The 17496-nt window shown below is 34.1% G+C and overlaps 1 protein-coding gene across 1 annotated transcript in view; it reads left to right on the forward strand.

The window, feature by feature from the left end:
* The window catches only part of Dpyd (dihydropyrimidine dehydrogenase), an 851011-nt gene that overhangs the window by 236055 nt on the left and 597460 nt on the right, over positions 1-17496 (forward strand). Inside the window, exons 6-7 of the mRNA XM_036191420.1 lie at positions 7430-7626; positions 16993-17074. Coding sequence (XP_036047313.1) covers positions 7430-7626; positions 16993-17074 — 279 coding nt within the window. The remainder of the gene's footprint in view (positions 1-7429; positions 7627-16992; positions 17075-17496) is intronic.

A 17496-nucleotide genomic window follows, 5' to 3' on the forward strand; every position in this document is an offset into this window, starting at 1 on the left:
TAGCTGTTTCTTGTATTTTGTCACAGCAAATAAAACATTATTAAAACAGGCTTGAAGAATATTGGATAAGTAATACTGATATAATGTTGAAATAATCTTAAAATCGTCCAAGAACAACATGGATGTGGCAACAGGGATCTAGAGCTATGTAAGATCATGCAATAAGATATGAAAAGAAATTCAGGTAAGGAAGCAAGGAAGAAGAAAATTTGTTGATAACTGAAGTTCATAATTTGCTGTTGTTGATGACTTCTCTGATACAGCGTCAAAGGTACAATCTGAGAAAGAAATTATTCAGAATCTGAACTTTTTCAGCTTTGGAAATATTTGCTTGACAAGAACTTGAAAATGTGAAGTCATACTACCAGTGCAGTGGACACACTGATAAACAACTGTTAATCCAAAATATATCGTGAAATCTCTCTTTTTTTTTTTTTGAGATGGTGTTTCTCTGTGTAATTTTGGTACCTGTCCTGGATCTCACCCTGTAGACCAGGGTGGCTTCGAACTTACAGAGATCCCCCTGGCTCTGCCTCCAAAAGATATACTTATTTATGCATTTATGTATATGAGTGCATTTTTGTCTGAATGTACAATTGCACACCAGATTATATTATAGGTGGTTGTGAGCCACCATCTGGGTACTGGGAATTGAACTCACTTTCTCTGGAAGAGCAACCACTACATTTAACCACTGAGCCATCTCTCCAGACATTATGAATCCTTAAAACTCACCATATGAATATAAACTGTCCTTGCCACAGATCTCCCTAAGAGAGATGCACTGCTGGCAAGGAGAGAGGAGAGTGACACTTCCCATCATCCACTATCAGGATATGGAAATAAAGGCAACTGGGCACCAGCACATGTTCAGTACCAACAATGAGTTTGGTTGCAAACAACAGATTTTCCAGTGTTAAACCCCAGTTCAAGGATGGTTTCTGATGGGAGCCTATTTTTCTGAATTTTAGATGATGTGCTTGCTCTATGTCCTCCTATGTGGAAGGTGCTTTGATTTTACTTTTAATGAAGACTGATCCAATTCATCATGTTGCTAGTAACTGTCTCCTAGAATCCTCATCACCTAGTTACATCCCTCAATCCATACTTTATGATGTTGCAAACTGGATTCCCACATCTCATTTGTAGAGGCACATTTAAATTACACAATAATAAAAGACCAAATGCAGCACACAGACACTACCAACTGCAACAGCAACACTCATTCATTTCCAATATAATGCACCTTGTAGTTTCTTACAGACTTGGGCAAAACCTATTCTTTTAATGAATTTGACTTGTAATAATTATTCTGGTTAGCCGCATCTTTGTTGGGCAGTTTGGGTTTAAATATACTCTATCTCAGAGTGTGACCATTATTTGTTGTGTGACCAAACTTTTTGAAAATATTATACATGTTGGAGTAATTCATTAAATCTTCATAGTACCCTTATGAGATATTATTGGCTCCATTTGAAATTAAATAGATGGAGAATGATATATGATAAAGGACTTCTTCAATACCCTGCATCACGGGAATGCTGGAAGTCGAGGTTTGACCTAAGCAGTCAGATTATAGTACCAGACTATATTACTGTTTGTGTTCAAAGAGAAAAGCCTCTTCAATATAAAGGTACAAAGCACACAACAAAACAAAGAAGGGCAAAACAGACAAGGATGTTACTTGTAAATTAATATATTGAGTAAGGTCATGTGTTGAGTGTCAACTGCATACAGTATTGATACGTCTTCAGGCTATACAAATCAGGGGCTGACCATTTACATTTTGATTCATATACTTAAGAGGGGTAAACTCTCTTGCTTTCCTTCTGACCCACTGAGTCCCTAACAAGGATACCCAAACATATTTTGACTCAGTATTTATACTTCATAGTTTTGAAAGGAATATTGGAATATTCAAAGTTTTATTCTTAAATATTAAAATAAAATATTCTTAGGCTAAAATATACACATATTAAATACTATTAAGTAACTGCTACTCTATTTGGATACCATTCGCCAGAAACCATGGGGGACATATTTAATGTCTTAGAGTTAAACTGGGTTTCTTCTCTCTCTCTCTCTCTCTCTCTCTCTCTCTCTCTCTCTCTCTCTCTCTCCTTCTAAATGAAGGCAACAAGAAAAATATTCCATGAACACTGTCCTATTTGTTCACCACATATTAGCTCCCCATAATAAACTTTTGGACAGAATGCATCCTTAAATAATCAAATACACTATTCTACTCTCAACAACGTCACTAATAAATAATTATTTTAGAGTAATTTATATTTTATTAAAGTCTGTTAAGATGTAATGCTAATTTCCAAAGGCCATATTTTAACATGGCAAAGTAAATTTTATAATTATTAATTCATAAAGCTAAGAGTACCCAAATGAATGTGAAATAAATATGCATTTATTTAATTCCTAAATGAAATAAACTATCTCTCCACTATCAATTTTAAATGTGTGTTTTAAATATTTTTTCAGAAATTATGTAAAAATATTAATTTAGGAAAATATAATAAATTCCAGCTACATTTTATTAATGTTACATAAAATAATCAGTCATAGGGATTTAATTTCCTGCTAATATTCCTTAGAAAGAAATAAAGTAAAAAGATAAACATTGATTCAAACAGTAGGAAAGTGTCTGGAGAGACAGCTTAGTGTTTCAGAGCACTGACTGCTCTTCCAGAGGACCTGGGTTCAGTTCCCAGCACCCACATGGCAGCTTACAACCATCAGTAACTCCAGTTCCAGGGAAATATTTTTGCTCTTCTCCCCTCTTTGGTCCCCTGAACACACATATGCTTAAGTAGTTTAGGCACATACACATAAAATTATGTGTTCAAAACAAAACGAAAACCTCATGCAGAGAGTCAGCAGATGGCTCAGGAGACACACGCACATCCTTGCTATGGATGCTGATTGTCTGTGTTACATCCCTGGGACCTGCATGATGAAGGAGAAAGATAAATGCAAATGCAAGAAGAAAGAAAATCTGTGCTCTTTAAATAGTTCACCAAAGTACTGAAAGTAGTTTTATAATTTTTTTTTTTTTGAGCTGAGGACCAAACCCAGGGCCTTGTGCTTGCTAGGCAAGCGCTCCACCACTGAGCTAAATCCCCGACTCTTAATTTTTTTAATTATAAATTATAGCCAAGAATAAGAAATAATTTTGCAAAAAAATAAAAATTCATTAGCAAAAAGAAACAGTTTGCTGTGGCTGGTAAGAAGACTCAGCCTGTAAAGGTGCTTGCAGCCAAGCCTGACAACCTGAGTTTGATTCCCAAGTTTCACAAACTGGTAGCGAAATATTGAATCCCAAAAGTTCTCTGGCCTTCACATGTTGTGGTCCATGGTACATGCATGCCCCAACCTGAAATACACACTCAACAAAAATCATAACTAAGGATTTTAAACTTAAAAAAATATACTCTTATGTATAGGAGTCATAAAAATGAAAAGTTAAAGTCACAGTTATTTCTGTCCTTAACAATTTTTAAGAAAGAAAATGATTGTTACTAGTAATATCTATGGAGAATTTGAATTCAAGTGACAAAATGCTAGGAGGACCATTTGGCTAAGACTGAGAAAGAAGGCTTTCTAGTCCTTGTTGCTAATGCTCTTTCATTTTTACGTGGAAGAGTCTGAAAATGACTTGTGTATTTTTGGTGGCAGAATTTAGATCCAGATGTTGGTATGATGAGGTATGTCTACAGTGAGGTCAGGTAGATACAAAAGTTACATACCTCAGCCAGAGGAAAATCTTTCTTTATATTTATCATTGGCTGGGTTTTCTCGAGAGAGGAAACATTTTTAATTTTTTTCTGCATTAAACACAGTCTGTCAGGAGATTAAATATTATGATATGCCCCGTCGCATGAGTGTATTCCAATACCACTTCTACTTCTATTGGTAGTCAAATTTTGGAGAGAGAATGGTGAACAGATGCAAGATAAATCATATGTGCTCTCTCTCTCTCTCTCTCTCTCTCTCTCTCTCTCTCTCTCTCTCTCTTTCTTTTCCTCTATATACACACATACACACACACAGGATGAGTGCTCTCCCATTGAGCTCCATCCCTAATCTAATTTAGTCTTTCTGTCAAGTTCATTTTATATACTATAAAATGTGATTAAGTGCCTACAGACCCAGAATGGCCAGAAATTGTTACTATGAAATATTGTTGGACATAAATGCACCTTTATTTAATGCCTGATAACTCTGATATTGTGGTACTTACAGCTTTCATCTGGCTTCTGATTGTTAGCACATACCTTTCAGTCACTTACATTTAATGTGTGGAACTTTACAAGGTTAAATGTTTAAATTGTGTTTTGAATTATTATATTCAGCCTATCACTGTGATAATTACTTCATATTATTTACACTTTTCACATAACAATTTGTTCTTCTTACCATCTGCATTGATTTGTATTATTTCTCACCTTTATTTCTTCTTTAGATAAAATAATTAAGTATCAAACCTCCCCAACTAGTTACCTACATATTCTTTAGCTGTGGTTTAGTAGCTACTGCAGGCTTAGAAAATGTACTCTGAATTAGGTACAGTGTGATAGTTAATACATTGACCATCTAAATAATTGTTGGATCTGAAATATGGTAAGTATTTAGCCTCTATGGCTGTTACACAGTTTAGTTTTTATATTACTTAAATCACATGGGACAGACATCATTACTTTCTAAAACCAATTTTAACTTGTCTGCACCCACACATTTAAAAATTTTAATGTAATTTAAATTTTCCATGAGGTATATTTTATTGGTTGTTTTGTGATAATCTCATACATGAATACAAGGTACTTTTATCATATCTATGTCTAACTTCCCCGCCTCACTTCCATGGCATCTCCTTTTAAATTCATGCTGTTTCCTTATGTGAATATTAAAGATTTTTTTCTTTTTTTTTTTTTGTGTGTGTATGTGTGTGTGTAAATCCTTCTGATTCCAATCAGTGTGCCTATAGTCCCATATGTTTATATTTATAGGCCTGATCACTTGGGCATGGACAAACTTTCAGCGTCTTATCCCTGAAGAAAACTGAATTTCCCTCCCTGAACTTCTTAAAAATAATTTTTATTGACCACTATTATTTCTAAAAAAATCTCTTAGAAAGTATTTTATTTAACTTTCATATTCAAAGTACTTTTACCACCTAAATGATTTTAGATATTAGAATTTTCCATTGGCCAGGAATATTTTATGCTCACCTGTGGTAATATTTTAATTATGCTGAAATATGATTTTATTTGTATGTTAATAAATAGTTTGCCTGGAGATCAGAGGTCATTAGCAATCCAGGAACAGAAGTCATTTGGGTAACCCATGCCCTTAATTCTATCACATGGCAGACAGAGTCTCTGTGTAGTCAAGGACACAGCCAAGCATGGTGTGCCTTGAGTCTTTAATCCCAGTATCAACCATAGAGACCAGGAGGTCTGTATAGATAGGCAGTGACGAAGAAGTCATGTGGCTGGGCTTAGAGCCAATGAGAAGGCAGAACAGGAAAGCAATAAAACACAAGGCACACAAGTAGGTCTCTCAGGGGAAGGATGGCAGTGAGTGGTAAGATAAGGTGGTCTTGGCTCTTCACTAGTGTTCTGATCTCTTTGGCTTTTAACTCTGCATTTGGCTCTGTGTTTCTTATTTAATAAGACTGTTTAGAATTTCATCTACAACCGCCTGACTGCTGTCACTTCTTTTAGGAGGAAGCCGCTCACCTTCTTGCTTACTGACAATTTTTTTAAATTTATTTTTTGATAGTTTTAAACTTTGCTTTCTATTACTTTACTTTTCAGCTCCTTTACTAATGCAAAGAAGCAGGTTGTGGTTGGTACTTTTCTTGTTTGAGGTTATATAAATTTTTGCACGTGTTCTTTTAATCTGAGGCTCCATGGCTGTTCTCGGGTTCTGTCATCTTTGCTTTGAAGAATCCAGTTATTCACTTGTTAGAACTCTTCACTTGTTGCTTTTTGTCTCTTTTGTATTTGTCTATATTTACCTCCCAGTTTCTTTCCCATGCCTCAGCCACAACAGGGTTTTATTATTTGTTTTTTGTTTTGTTTTGCTCCATCTCTCAGCTGATGAATATATTTATTGATTTACTAATTTATACAGTCTATTAGATGTATGAAATTTAAAATCATACATTTTTCTCTTCTAAAGTTTTCTTTATGTTCTGACAAATTTCTATTTCCTGGGACTTTGTATTCTTGCTTATATACTTGGTCATGTGATCATAGTTGTCTGGATGTGTTTATTTGCTAACTGTACTCATTGTATTGCATATCCATTGCTTTCCATATTTTTAATTTTTTTATTAGCAGTCTAGATTTACTGATCAAAACAAGTTAATATATATGAAAATTTGTCACTCTACTGTGTGGTTGACAAATAAAGGATTAAGGACTGATTATATGCATTTCAGTATATGGTTGCATTGACTCAGGTGGGATTGTCTCTCTTTGGTTTGCTACTTACTTAGAGGAGAGGCTTTCAGAACCCATCTACGTGCATGCACAGTGATCAGATGCCCTGCAAGCCACCCTCAGTATTGCAGAGGTTCTCTTTGGACCCATGGTATTCTCTCACGTTTACCTTAGGAGTTAAACTAGTTCTCTGCCTTTTCTGCTTCAGTCATTGGGATTCTGCATTTCAAAATATTATTGCTTCTGTTTTACAAAATTGACCAGATTATTTTTCTTGGTTTCCTGAGCCATGGCCCTTTTAAACTTTCCTTTTCTCCTAAGACACACAAACACATTCGTTTGGAAACGGTGGCTGACTCCTAGAGTGTTAAGTCTAAGTTGTTGCTTTCTCTCTAGAGCCTGGCACCTCTGAGCCCTGCTTGTTTGCTTCAGTGGCTCTCCTGTGCCTCTAAAGCTAATCTGTCATGGTCAGAATTAGATGTAAAGAAATAGATTAATAAACCCTGTGTCTGCTGTGTGCCAAGTTATTGCTGGCTACTGGTAGCTCTGTAGTAATTTGCCTCCTTATGTGTGACCTGTTTTCTAACTCGAGAAAGAAGCATTCCATTGACTAACATGGAAAATCAACATATCAACACCTACATTGGCATGCAATTATGTTAGATGTGTGCAAACAATACTGTGGGAGCTCAAAAGAGGAGCGTCTGGCATTACCAAGAGGTGGGAGCAAGGAATGTGAGTCAAAATGCTTCCCATAGTTCTCCCCATATTCTAAAAAGGTCTTTCAGAGATTGAGAGAAGTCAGCCACAATCATCATCTAGTTAATAAATACAACTCAGTCATATTTATGTGGAACATGCAATTCTCATTGCTAATTAAAGTGCTAATTATGAGTTGAAACATTAAAAATGTGTTTGAGGATGTAAAATTTAATTTAAAATTTTAATCATCACAATTGATTTCTCCATAGGTGTTCAAAGCAATGAACATCCCACAGATCAGAAACCCATCACTGCCTCCCCCAGAACACATGCCGGAAGCCTACTCGGCGAAAATTGCGCTTTTTGGTGCCGGGCCTGCGAGTCTAAGCTGTGCTTCCTTTTTGGCTCGCTTAGGCTATTCCAACATCACCATATTTGAAAAACAAGAATATGTTGGTGGTTTGAGGTAATGCCTACATTTATTTTGTGTTTCAAAATGTCAAAAATACATAGGGCAATCAATCCAGGCTGTGTTTTTGTATTCAAGAAGACACTTCAGGTTTACAGATGGCATCTTACAAGTTCTTTTCCCAAAAATTCACTAAAGATTTCATTTCACTTGAAAATCTGAAGTTTCACTTAAGCAAGATTGGTATACGAATTTCTCTGTCATTTTCTGAAGCTAGAGAAGTCAGGAAAACTTGATGATGGTGGAAACAAAACAAAGGAAAGTTTTAATCCCTAAAATTCTTTTGTCTGATGGAAACATCTAACAAGGATGGGCAATAGAGCCTACAAAAGGATGGCTCTGTAGAATACTGACTGGAGCATTCATAGTTTGGTCTATATAAAGCATACTGTGTTGCTCATATATTTTCAATTTAAAATCATTTTAATTTTTTATATATTACTACTTTCATCATAAGTGTCATTTTAGATTACATTTTATAATGTTTTTTATTCAAGTAATATTTTTTCAATATTTGGTATGAGTCTTTATTATTGGTGTGAAGTGGGTGTCAGTCGCATACTCATTTTGTTTCCATGTAGACCGATTCATGAATATAGAAACTGGTCACTTTGTATAAATAATTTTCGTACACTGAGGCCAATGTTTAATATGGAGCTTGCTTTACTTAAATAGACCTTAAAAATTGACACATATTATATTTAGGCTAATAAATTTATTTTTAAGTAAGAAATGGATATTGCTTAAATTATCTGCTATAGAACAAGAAAGATATTGGATATTAGGTTTATTATATCAATCAAATTGTTATTATTATTTCAAGTGACTTCTACAAAACTCATAGATTATATTATAGACATTTGGATTGTGTTTTTATAGTTATAACTTAAGCTCTCTGTAGCTACTTAACTATTCATTAAACAATAACTTTATCATTTTTGATAATCAGAAAATAATTTTCATCTAATTTTGACAGAAGTTTATGATACTTTTTATATTTCTTGGTATCTTCAAAATGGGTAATGAATGCATACATTTTAATATTAATTAGATGACTCTGTGATAATTCTAGTTAATTATGGAAGTTTTGTTTCCTTGATATAAACTGTGGTGCCTAAATTGTATATAAATATTAATCAGGTACTTTACCATACTATTTGATTCATTAGATAAACCTACTCCACTCTCCAAGCAAAAGCCTCACATAGTAGTATAACCCCATAGAGAGCATCAAAAACTAAAATCATTCTGATGGTCAAGAAATAGCTATTTCTCTGTGTTGGTTATTTATAAATATTGAAGGATTCTCATTGTTTCTCATAAGTTCTTTTGAGGAAATAATTTTCTCTATATTTTATTTTGTGGTGAAGATACTGGCTATCATTTTAGTGCCATTTCACCCCGGCTTTATTAATTAGAAAAGGCATAATGTACTAACAACATGTATAAACATTGTAGGTTCTTTCTTCAATTATACACATCAATGAATATGTGAGTTAATTTTAAAAATACGAGCATAATTGTTGTGTACCCTGTTAGATGAGGGAAAATCTTTTTGCCCCTTAATTGCATTTTCACAAGGAGCCGAAAATGGAAGCAGCCTTGTCTGTGAATTATTATGGGTTGCCAATTTTAGTACATGATTATGGTTCTTAGCATCTCTGTATTTAGTTTTCATTCAAATGTGGAGTAATTTATATAAATTACACTAAATGTTTGTTTTTATGTATTTGAACATTTTTAGTGAAGAAGAATGTCTTGAAATTCATGACTAAAGAAGTTTTTTCCTGTTGTTTTGAAAATTTATTTTCTTCGTTTTGCTTTGTGTCGTTTTGATTCTTAAGCACAAAACCCAGGGTTGAACCTACCCTTCACGTACTATCTGTAGTAGAGGCCTTCTGTTTCACTATTAGAAAATTAGGAAAAACAATTCAGAGCTACTTAGAAGGACAATACCAAAGCATGTCTGTGAGTTTACTTTCAGATGCCCCTTAGTGTATTGAAGTATCAGTCAAAAAGTTCTAATCTGAAAAGACATTAGATTAGTTTTGTATTCAACTTTGTATCTTAACTTCTTTATACTTGGATATATTCTTTTATCTCTTAGAAATTAGTATAACAACTGTGTCTTAAAGAAATAACTTTAGATGGTAAAATATGTCCAAGATGGAATCCCTGTTTTACTCAACATAATTGATTACTTGTGATTCTGCAATGTATATATTAAATTATCAGAAATTATCTTTTGTTTGACTAAGCTTTATTTAAAACAAAACAATACAAAACTATAATTAAAAGGGGATAGTCTATGTCAAAGTTTTCAAAAAATGCTATCTGGGCATGATAGTGCACACTTGTGACCCTAGATATTGTGAGATATATGTGGGAAGATCAAGAGATCAAGGTCGTTTTCAACTGCCTAATGAGTTTAAGGCCAACATAGTCCATATCAGAACATGTCTGAACATATAAAATTAACGATTGAAGAGATTATATATATATATATTTCTTGATTTTAAATTTTGTCTAAAATAATAATTATATGTATGATATTTTATTAGGTAGCATTCTCAGGGAAATACTACCCTTTGTTTTAGTTCTTTTAAATGTTATTGTTTTATAACATATACATTGTGTATTATTTCATGTTAATTGGCAAATTAACTGTTTCTAGGTAAAATACTTATAGCAGTAAAAACTATTTTACAACATGTAATACAATACCAATTTAAGGATCAATACTTATCCAATCATGAACTGAAGCAATGTTTTGCCAAAATATAAGATGTGTGCTATAAATTGAATTGAAAATAATTGTTATTGTTGTATTCCACTATACATAAGAAGCATTAACACAGAAGAAATACAATTTTTTCACATTTCTGCCACCCGTCTGACTTTAGTGAAGGATTTGTGCTCACCACAAGCAAACATGGATTTTTTAAAGTTCAAATTGTTAAAAGAACACAAGAGGAAATAATTTTGAATGTTTTCATAAACTCAACAAACTTAGGAAATAACCATTTATATCACATTTGTCTCCTGTCCTCTTATGTCCTTTCACAGTCACCAGGGTTTATGCTATTTTTTCCCTTGTTCCAAATAGATATGAGATATGTGCAGTTATTTAAAAGTCTATACCTTCCAAGAATTTTCTTTGTTTCCTGAGCATCAGACTCTGACATTCACACCCTGGTCATTTTCTTTATTAAGCTTTGCCATGCCCATGTGGCTCCTTCATCTGAATTTGCTGTCTATCACCAGTACATGGAAATCAACTATATACTCTTTAGTGTCCTGTGCTTAGTAAAGGGGCACTTTCATAAACTCCTTTCTTGTATGTACATCTACAATGTCCATTGTGTGTCATGTCTTATAGTAGCTGCCAAGTGGTTCTCTTGGCACCTTTATTTATCTTGGAAAAGAAATTTCTTTTGGTTTCCAAATGAGTGTCTATCATTTTTCTACGTGGCATTGTTCAAAATTCATGTTCAATACATATTTATATATAAATACAAATTTATATACATATATACAAATAAATCATATAACATTGCTGTTCACAGAACTGAAAACTAAATACAAAATGTAAAAGAAAAATTTCATTCTAAAATTAGTATAAGTACAGCAATAATAAAGGTGTAATACAAATCAAAACTGAAACTAACTAGAGATTAGGAAAACAAAAACACAACAAAATAAGCCACAGTGTTGTTTTCTTGAAAAGATAAAGAAAAATAATGAAATTGTAGCTAGACCAAGAAAAAAGGAGATAAGACTACAAAAACAAACTACTGATGGTTAGAGAAGGTGTGGCATCTGGTACCACAGAAAGGAGATCAAAGGAGATCTATGATAATGAATTATTTAAAAAAAAACAAATTAAATAACCCAGAGTAAATTAGTAAATTCCTAGAAATATATTGCATACAAAGAATGAAATTATGAGGAATCAGAAATTACAAATAGGTCAATAAATAATACAGAAATAGACTCATTAATAAAATGTTTGACATACAATAATAAAAACCCAGGGCCTGAAGACTTCCCTGCCAAAATTTTCTTAATATTATGTCTTTTCATTTATAACTTTAGTAAAATTTTTTTAAAACATCAATGTAGAAGTACATTACAGGAGGCAAATTTTAACTTAATATCAAGAATACACTAAGATATGACAATAATATCCCTGGTAAGTGTGAATATAAAGATGGTGAGTAAATTACTGAACCCCATCGCATTTACAAAGATCATTCACCAATTATTCTCTTCCTATCCCAACATCTCACTCAGAACTCCCCACCACACACAATCTGGTTTTCTTGGAAAATCATGGGCTTCCATTCAGCTTTTTCATGAACCATTCATTCCAGTTAAGCCTTCTCCCACACCTCATTCCCCATTCCTCATATTCCCCAATGTGACCCTTTCCACACCCAATAGTCCTGGTCTCAATTTCAATTTTGCATACATTCCACTGCCCCCTCCTTTAACAGCATATACTCCAGAGGCTGGTGTCCTGTGTCCTGGCTTCCACACATACTGCATGTTAAGCATTAAAAATAGAAGATCAGAAGCTAGGATTTAAATATGAGAAAGAATATACAATGCTTGTCTTTCTGAGCCTCTGTGACCTAAGTCAGTATGAACAATTGTTGCAGTTTCTATGTTTTGCTTTCTGAGCCTCTGTGACATCACTCATGATACACATCCAGATAGCCACGACAATATATGGAATATATATATATTTCTAGTTTCCTTCATTTATCTGCAAATTTTACATTTTTTCTCTCCTGAATAAATATTCCATTGTATGTATTTACTACACTTTTCCTATCTGTTCATCAGTTGATAGACACACTGCTGATTCTATTTCTTTGCTGCTGAAAACTGAGCCACAGTGAACATGGATGTATAGATATCTATGTAGTAGGACATAATATCCTTTGGTTATGTGCCCAAGAGTGATATAATTGGATCATATGGATGTTTTATTTCTAGTGTTTTTGACAAGCCTCCAGACTGATTTCCACAATGAATGCATATGTTGATGTCTGCTCCAATAGTGTATAATTGTCTTGCTTTACCAATATGCATGCCAGCGTTTATTGTGAAATTTATACTTGATCTTGGCCATTCTGGTGATAATGAGACAGAATCTCAAAACAATTTTAATTTGCATTTCCCTGATAACTAAGGATTTTGAATACTTTTAAAGTGTTTGCTAACTATCTGAGTTTCTTGTCTTGAGAACTTTTATTCTGACACATAACTCACTTTAAATTGTGTTTTTGTTTCATTGATCTTTAGTTGTATAAGTTCTTTGTATATTTTAGGCACCAGTCTTCTACCTGATGAATTGTTTGCAAAACTCTTTCTTCATTTAGTGTGGCATGTCTTCATCAGGCTGATAGCTTCCTTCGCTGTAACATGTTTAATTTCATGTTATCTCACTTGTGGGGTGCTAGTCTTATGCCATGTGCTACAGAAACACCTTTGAGAAAGTCTTTGCCTGTGTCTATAAATTGAGCATACTCCCTAATTTCTCCTCTAGCAGTTTCGGAAAACCAGACTTTATGCTGAGGTCCTTGGTCCATTTAGAATTGAGTGTTATACAAAGTGAGAAACAAGGTTGGCTTTCATTTCTCTGCATGTTGAAATTCAGATTTCCCAGAACTCTTTTTGAAGATGCTATCTTTTCTGGAACATACATTTTTCATATCTTTATAAAAATCAGATGACTGCAGTTGCATAGTCTTATATGTGGGTACCCTATTCCACTGAAGTATATCCTCATTTTGTGTATCATGTTTTTATTACTGCGGGTCTTGAGAATATAATTTGGAGTAAAGCAGGTTGGTAACTCTCACAGTGTTGTTTTATTATAAGATTATTTTGTCCATCTTTCTTTGTATGTGTTTGTATGCTTGCACATGTGTGTGTGTGCATGTGCATGCATGTGCGTACATGTGTGTGCATATGTGTGTGTGCATGTGCATGAATGTGTGCATATGTGTGTGTGCATGTGTGTGTGTGTTTGTGTTGTCATATACATTTTGAGATTGACCTCTCTATGTCTGTGAAGAATGTCTCTGGAGTTTAGATTGGAATTGCATTTAATCTGGTTTGGATTTGGTAGTTTGACCACTTTCACAAGATTAATTTTCCAGTTTTCATTCATAGAAGTTCTTTTCCTCTAATGTCTTGCTCAGTTTCTTTGTTTATTGTCTTAATGTTTTCATTGCAGGTGATATTCACTTTCTTGGTTTGTTTTATTCATTAGTTAGGGTATTCACCAATCTGATTACTGGGGTAAGCCAGTTCAGGACCCTTCTCCACTATTTCTAGTAGTCTAAACTGGAGTCATCCTTGTGGACTCATGAGAACTTCCATATCACCCAGGTTCTCCCTATCCCCATGCTATCTCCCTCTATTAAGATATCTCTTTCATTGCTCTCCCACTCTGTCAGATCAACAGCTGTGGAGCCTCCATGGGTCTAGACTAAGCCCTCTGCATACTGGAGACAGTTGTGTAGTTTGATCTGATTAAGGGGCCCTTGGCAGTAGGATCAGGATCCATGCCTGGTGCATGAGGTGGCTTTTTGGAGCTCACTACCTGTGGTGGGACACTTTAAACAAACTTGATGCAGAGGGAGGGGCTTAGACCTGCCTCAACTGAATGTACCAGGCTCTATTGACACCTCATGGAAGGCCTTACCTTTTTGTAGGAGGGAATGGGGGATAGGTTGTGGGAGGAAGCCTGGGGAGTGGGAGGAGGGAAGAGAAGGGAATCTGTGGTTGTATGTAAAGTGATACTCTTTAAGTTGTTCCACACAATAGAAGCAGAAGGAATATTACCAGACTCCTTCTATGAGGCTACAATTACCCTGATTCCTAAACCAAACAAAGATGCAACAAAGAAAGAGAACTACAGACTGATCTCCCTCATGAACATTGATGCAAAAATACTCAATAAAATACTGGCAAACAGACTCCAAGAACACATCAAAACAATTATCCACCATGACCAAGTAGGCTTCCCAGGGATGCAAGGGTGGTTCAACATACGAAAGTCCATCAATGTAAAATACCATATAAACAAACTCAAAGAAAAAAAAAAAAAACATGATCATCTCACTAGATGCAGAAAAGGCATTTGACAAAATCCAACACCCCCTCATGATAAAGGTCTTGGAGTGATCAGGAATACAGGGAACATACCTAAACATAATAAAGGCAATCTACAACAAGCTAACAGCCAACATCAAATTAAATGGAGAGAAACTCAAAGCAATACCACTAAAATCAGGAACAAGGCAAGGCTGTCCCCTCTCCCCATACTTATTCAATATAGTACTTGAAGTTCTAGCCAGAGCTATAAGACAACATAAGGAGATTAAGGGAATACAAATTGGAAAGGAAGAAGTCATGCTTTCCCTATTTGCAGATGACATGAGAGTATACATGAGTGACCCCAAAAATTCAACCAAGGAACTGATACAGCTTATAAACACCTTCAGCAACATAGCAGGATACAAGATCAACTCAAAAAATCTTAATAAAAAATAATTACATAGAGCCTTATATTATTTACAAACCATATGGCTTCTTGCTAGCTAGCTATTTCACCTTAAATTAACCTATTCCCATTAATCTATATGTTGCCATATGGTGGTGGTGTTACCGGTCTGCTGGCATCTTGTTGCTCCTTTGGCAGCAGTTATGTCTTTTCTGACTCCACCCTTCTTCTCCCTGTATCTCTGCTTGGATTTCCCACCTAGCTGTAAGCTTTCTTGCCATAGGTCAAAACATCTTTGTTAATTATCCAATGGGAGCCACATATAGTCACAGCATAGATTTTTGTTGTTGCTGCTGCTGAGTCCTTTAAGTTCTCCTATGTATAGAATCACATCAGTTGCAAACAGGGGTGCTATGAATTCATTCCCACAAGTGTAACCCTTCTCTTGACTTACTGCTCAATATAATTAGGAGATCTAATTAGCAAAGTCAGTAAAGGGGCAGAGAAAAAGATAAACACATAAAAACTCAGTAAAAAAAATTCTGTAGATTAGCAACAAATTATCTAAAAGATTTATAAAAATATAGTCCAATTACAGAAGCAACAGAAATACATAGGGATAATAGAAATTAAAGAACTTTATGAGAAAAACTATAAAATATTGATAAAAGAAACTGAATTAGACATGATAAAATGAGGATACTGTGCATTCATGGATTGGAAGAATATCATAAACATATTTATGCTACTGAAGAAATACCATATCATCCCTATAGAATCCTAATAGGCTTCAGAAAATGGGAAAAAATATTATATTTGTATTGAAGCACCGGAGAACCTGAAAAGTCCAAACAATCCTGAGTTAAAAGAATAAAGTTGATCTAACTTAAAACAAAATGCAAAGATGCTATAACTCAAAACAGACACACAGGCTTGGAAAAAAATTTCTCAGAAATAAACTCACAAGTTTACAGGCAGCCAGTCTTTAGAAAGAACAAGAAAATAGCATGATTGTGCCATAATGTAGAAAAGGTATTCTTTTAAATAAATAGTACTGAGAAAATTGTGTAGCCACAAGAAAATAATAAAACTAAATTTCTCATTATTAAAAAGTAATTTTAAATGGATCATTAACATAAAGATGAATCCAGAAACTTTGAAATTTTTTTGACATTGCCTTGGTCATTGTTTCATGAATATGACTCAAAAGCACAGACAGGGAACCAAAGTTCAAATTGCAATCAAAATGTTTACACACAGAAATAAGACAATGTACTTTTTTAAAGGATAACTTACCATGATGGAAAAAAATAATTACAATACGTGTTCAGTAAGGAGTTAGTGTCTATTGCATATAATGAACTCAATATCAGAAATTAAATTGTGTTATGTCTCACATGAGAACCTCTGAATGTCTATGAGATGAATGAAGTAGATCACCAAAGAAATTCAAACTAAAACCTCAATGAGATGGTTTCTTACATCTGTTTTAATAATCATTAGAAAAAAATGTGGTCGTTCTGTAGAATATATATTTGCTCTTGGGAATAGATATATAAAATTTAGTTCTGTGTTTACTGTGAATTGATTTTTACTCTGAGATTTTAATATCTTTAAAGCATAGGGTTATTAAGCAAATCAACTAAATTATTAAGTGATAGAATTGTTTTGAATAATTTTATTTTGCTTGTTTTTATTGGCTATTTTTTAATATTATCTTCTACATTAGCTAGTGATATAATTATTTGTTCTTTAAATGCTGATCGATAAAAACACATTGTTCCATTTTTTCTAGGTTGATAAATTTCACTCTAATTCTCCTGTTTGTCTTTCTTTTGTTGCAGCACTTCTGAAATCCCTCAGTTTCGGCTGCCATATGATGTTGTGAATTTTGAGATTGAGCTTATGAAGGACCTTGGTGTAAAGGTGAATAAGAGATATAACATCTGTCTGTATATCGTGGAGAGAAAAAAAAAATGGACAAAGCTGCATGTTTGAGATTTACAGCCAATGCTCTGTATTTTAGGAATAAACAATTAAAAGTTATCCTAGGACTAGCAGAAAGATACTTCCCTTTGCTCAGGGCATTTGTCTGTCTACTGTCTGAATGCCACTAGCCTGGAAAAGGGCAATCAATAGTTCTCATCTGGCACACCTGCATGTGATTAATTGTCTGTAAGAAACAAATTCCTAAATAGCTTTAGGGGTTCAGTGCAGCCAAGGGAAGGATTTGGTGTCTTTAATTGTGTTTTGTTCAGGCAAGTTGTGAGCTCTCTGAAACACTAGCATTTCAACACTTGGATTGTAATTTCTTCTAGAAGTTTATTTTCTTTATTATGTGTATCATG

Source organism: Onychomys torridus, chromosome 6, assembly GCF_903995425.1.
Source record: "Onychomys torridus chromosome 6, mOncTor1.1, whole genome shotgun sequence".
NCBI lineage: Eukaryota > Metazoa > Chordata > Mammalia > Rodentia > Cricetidae > Onychomys > Onychomys torridus.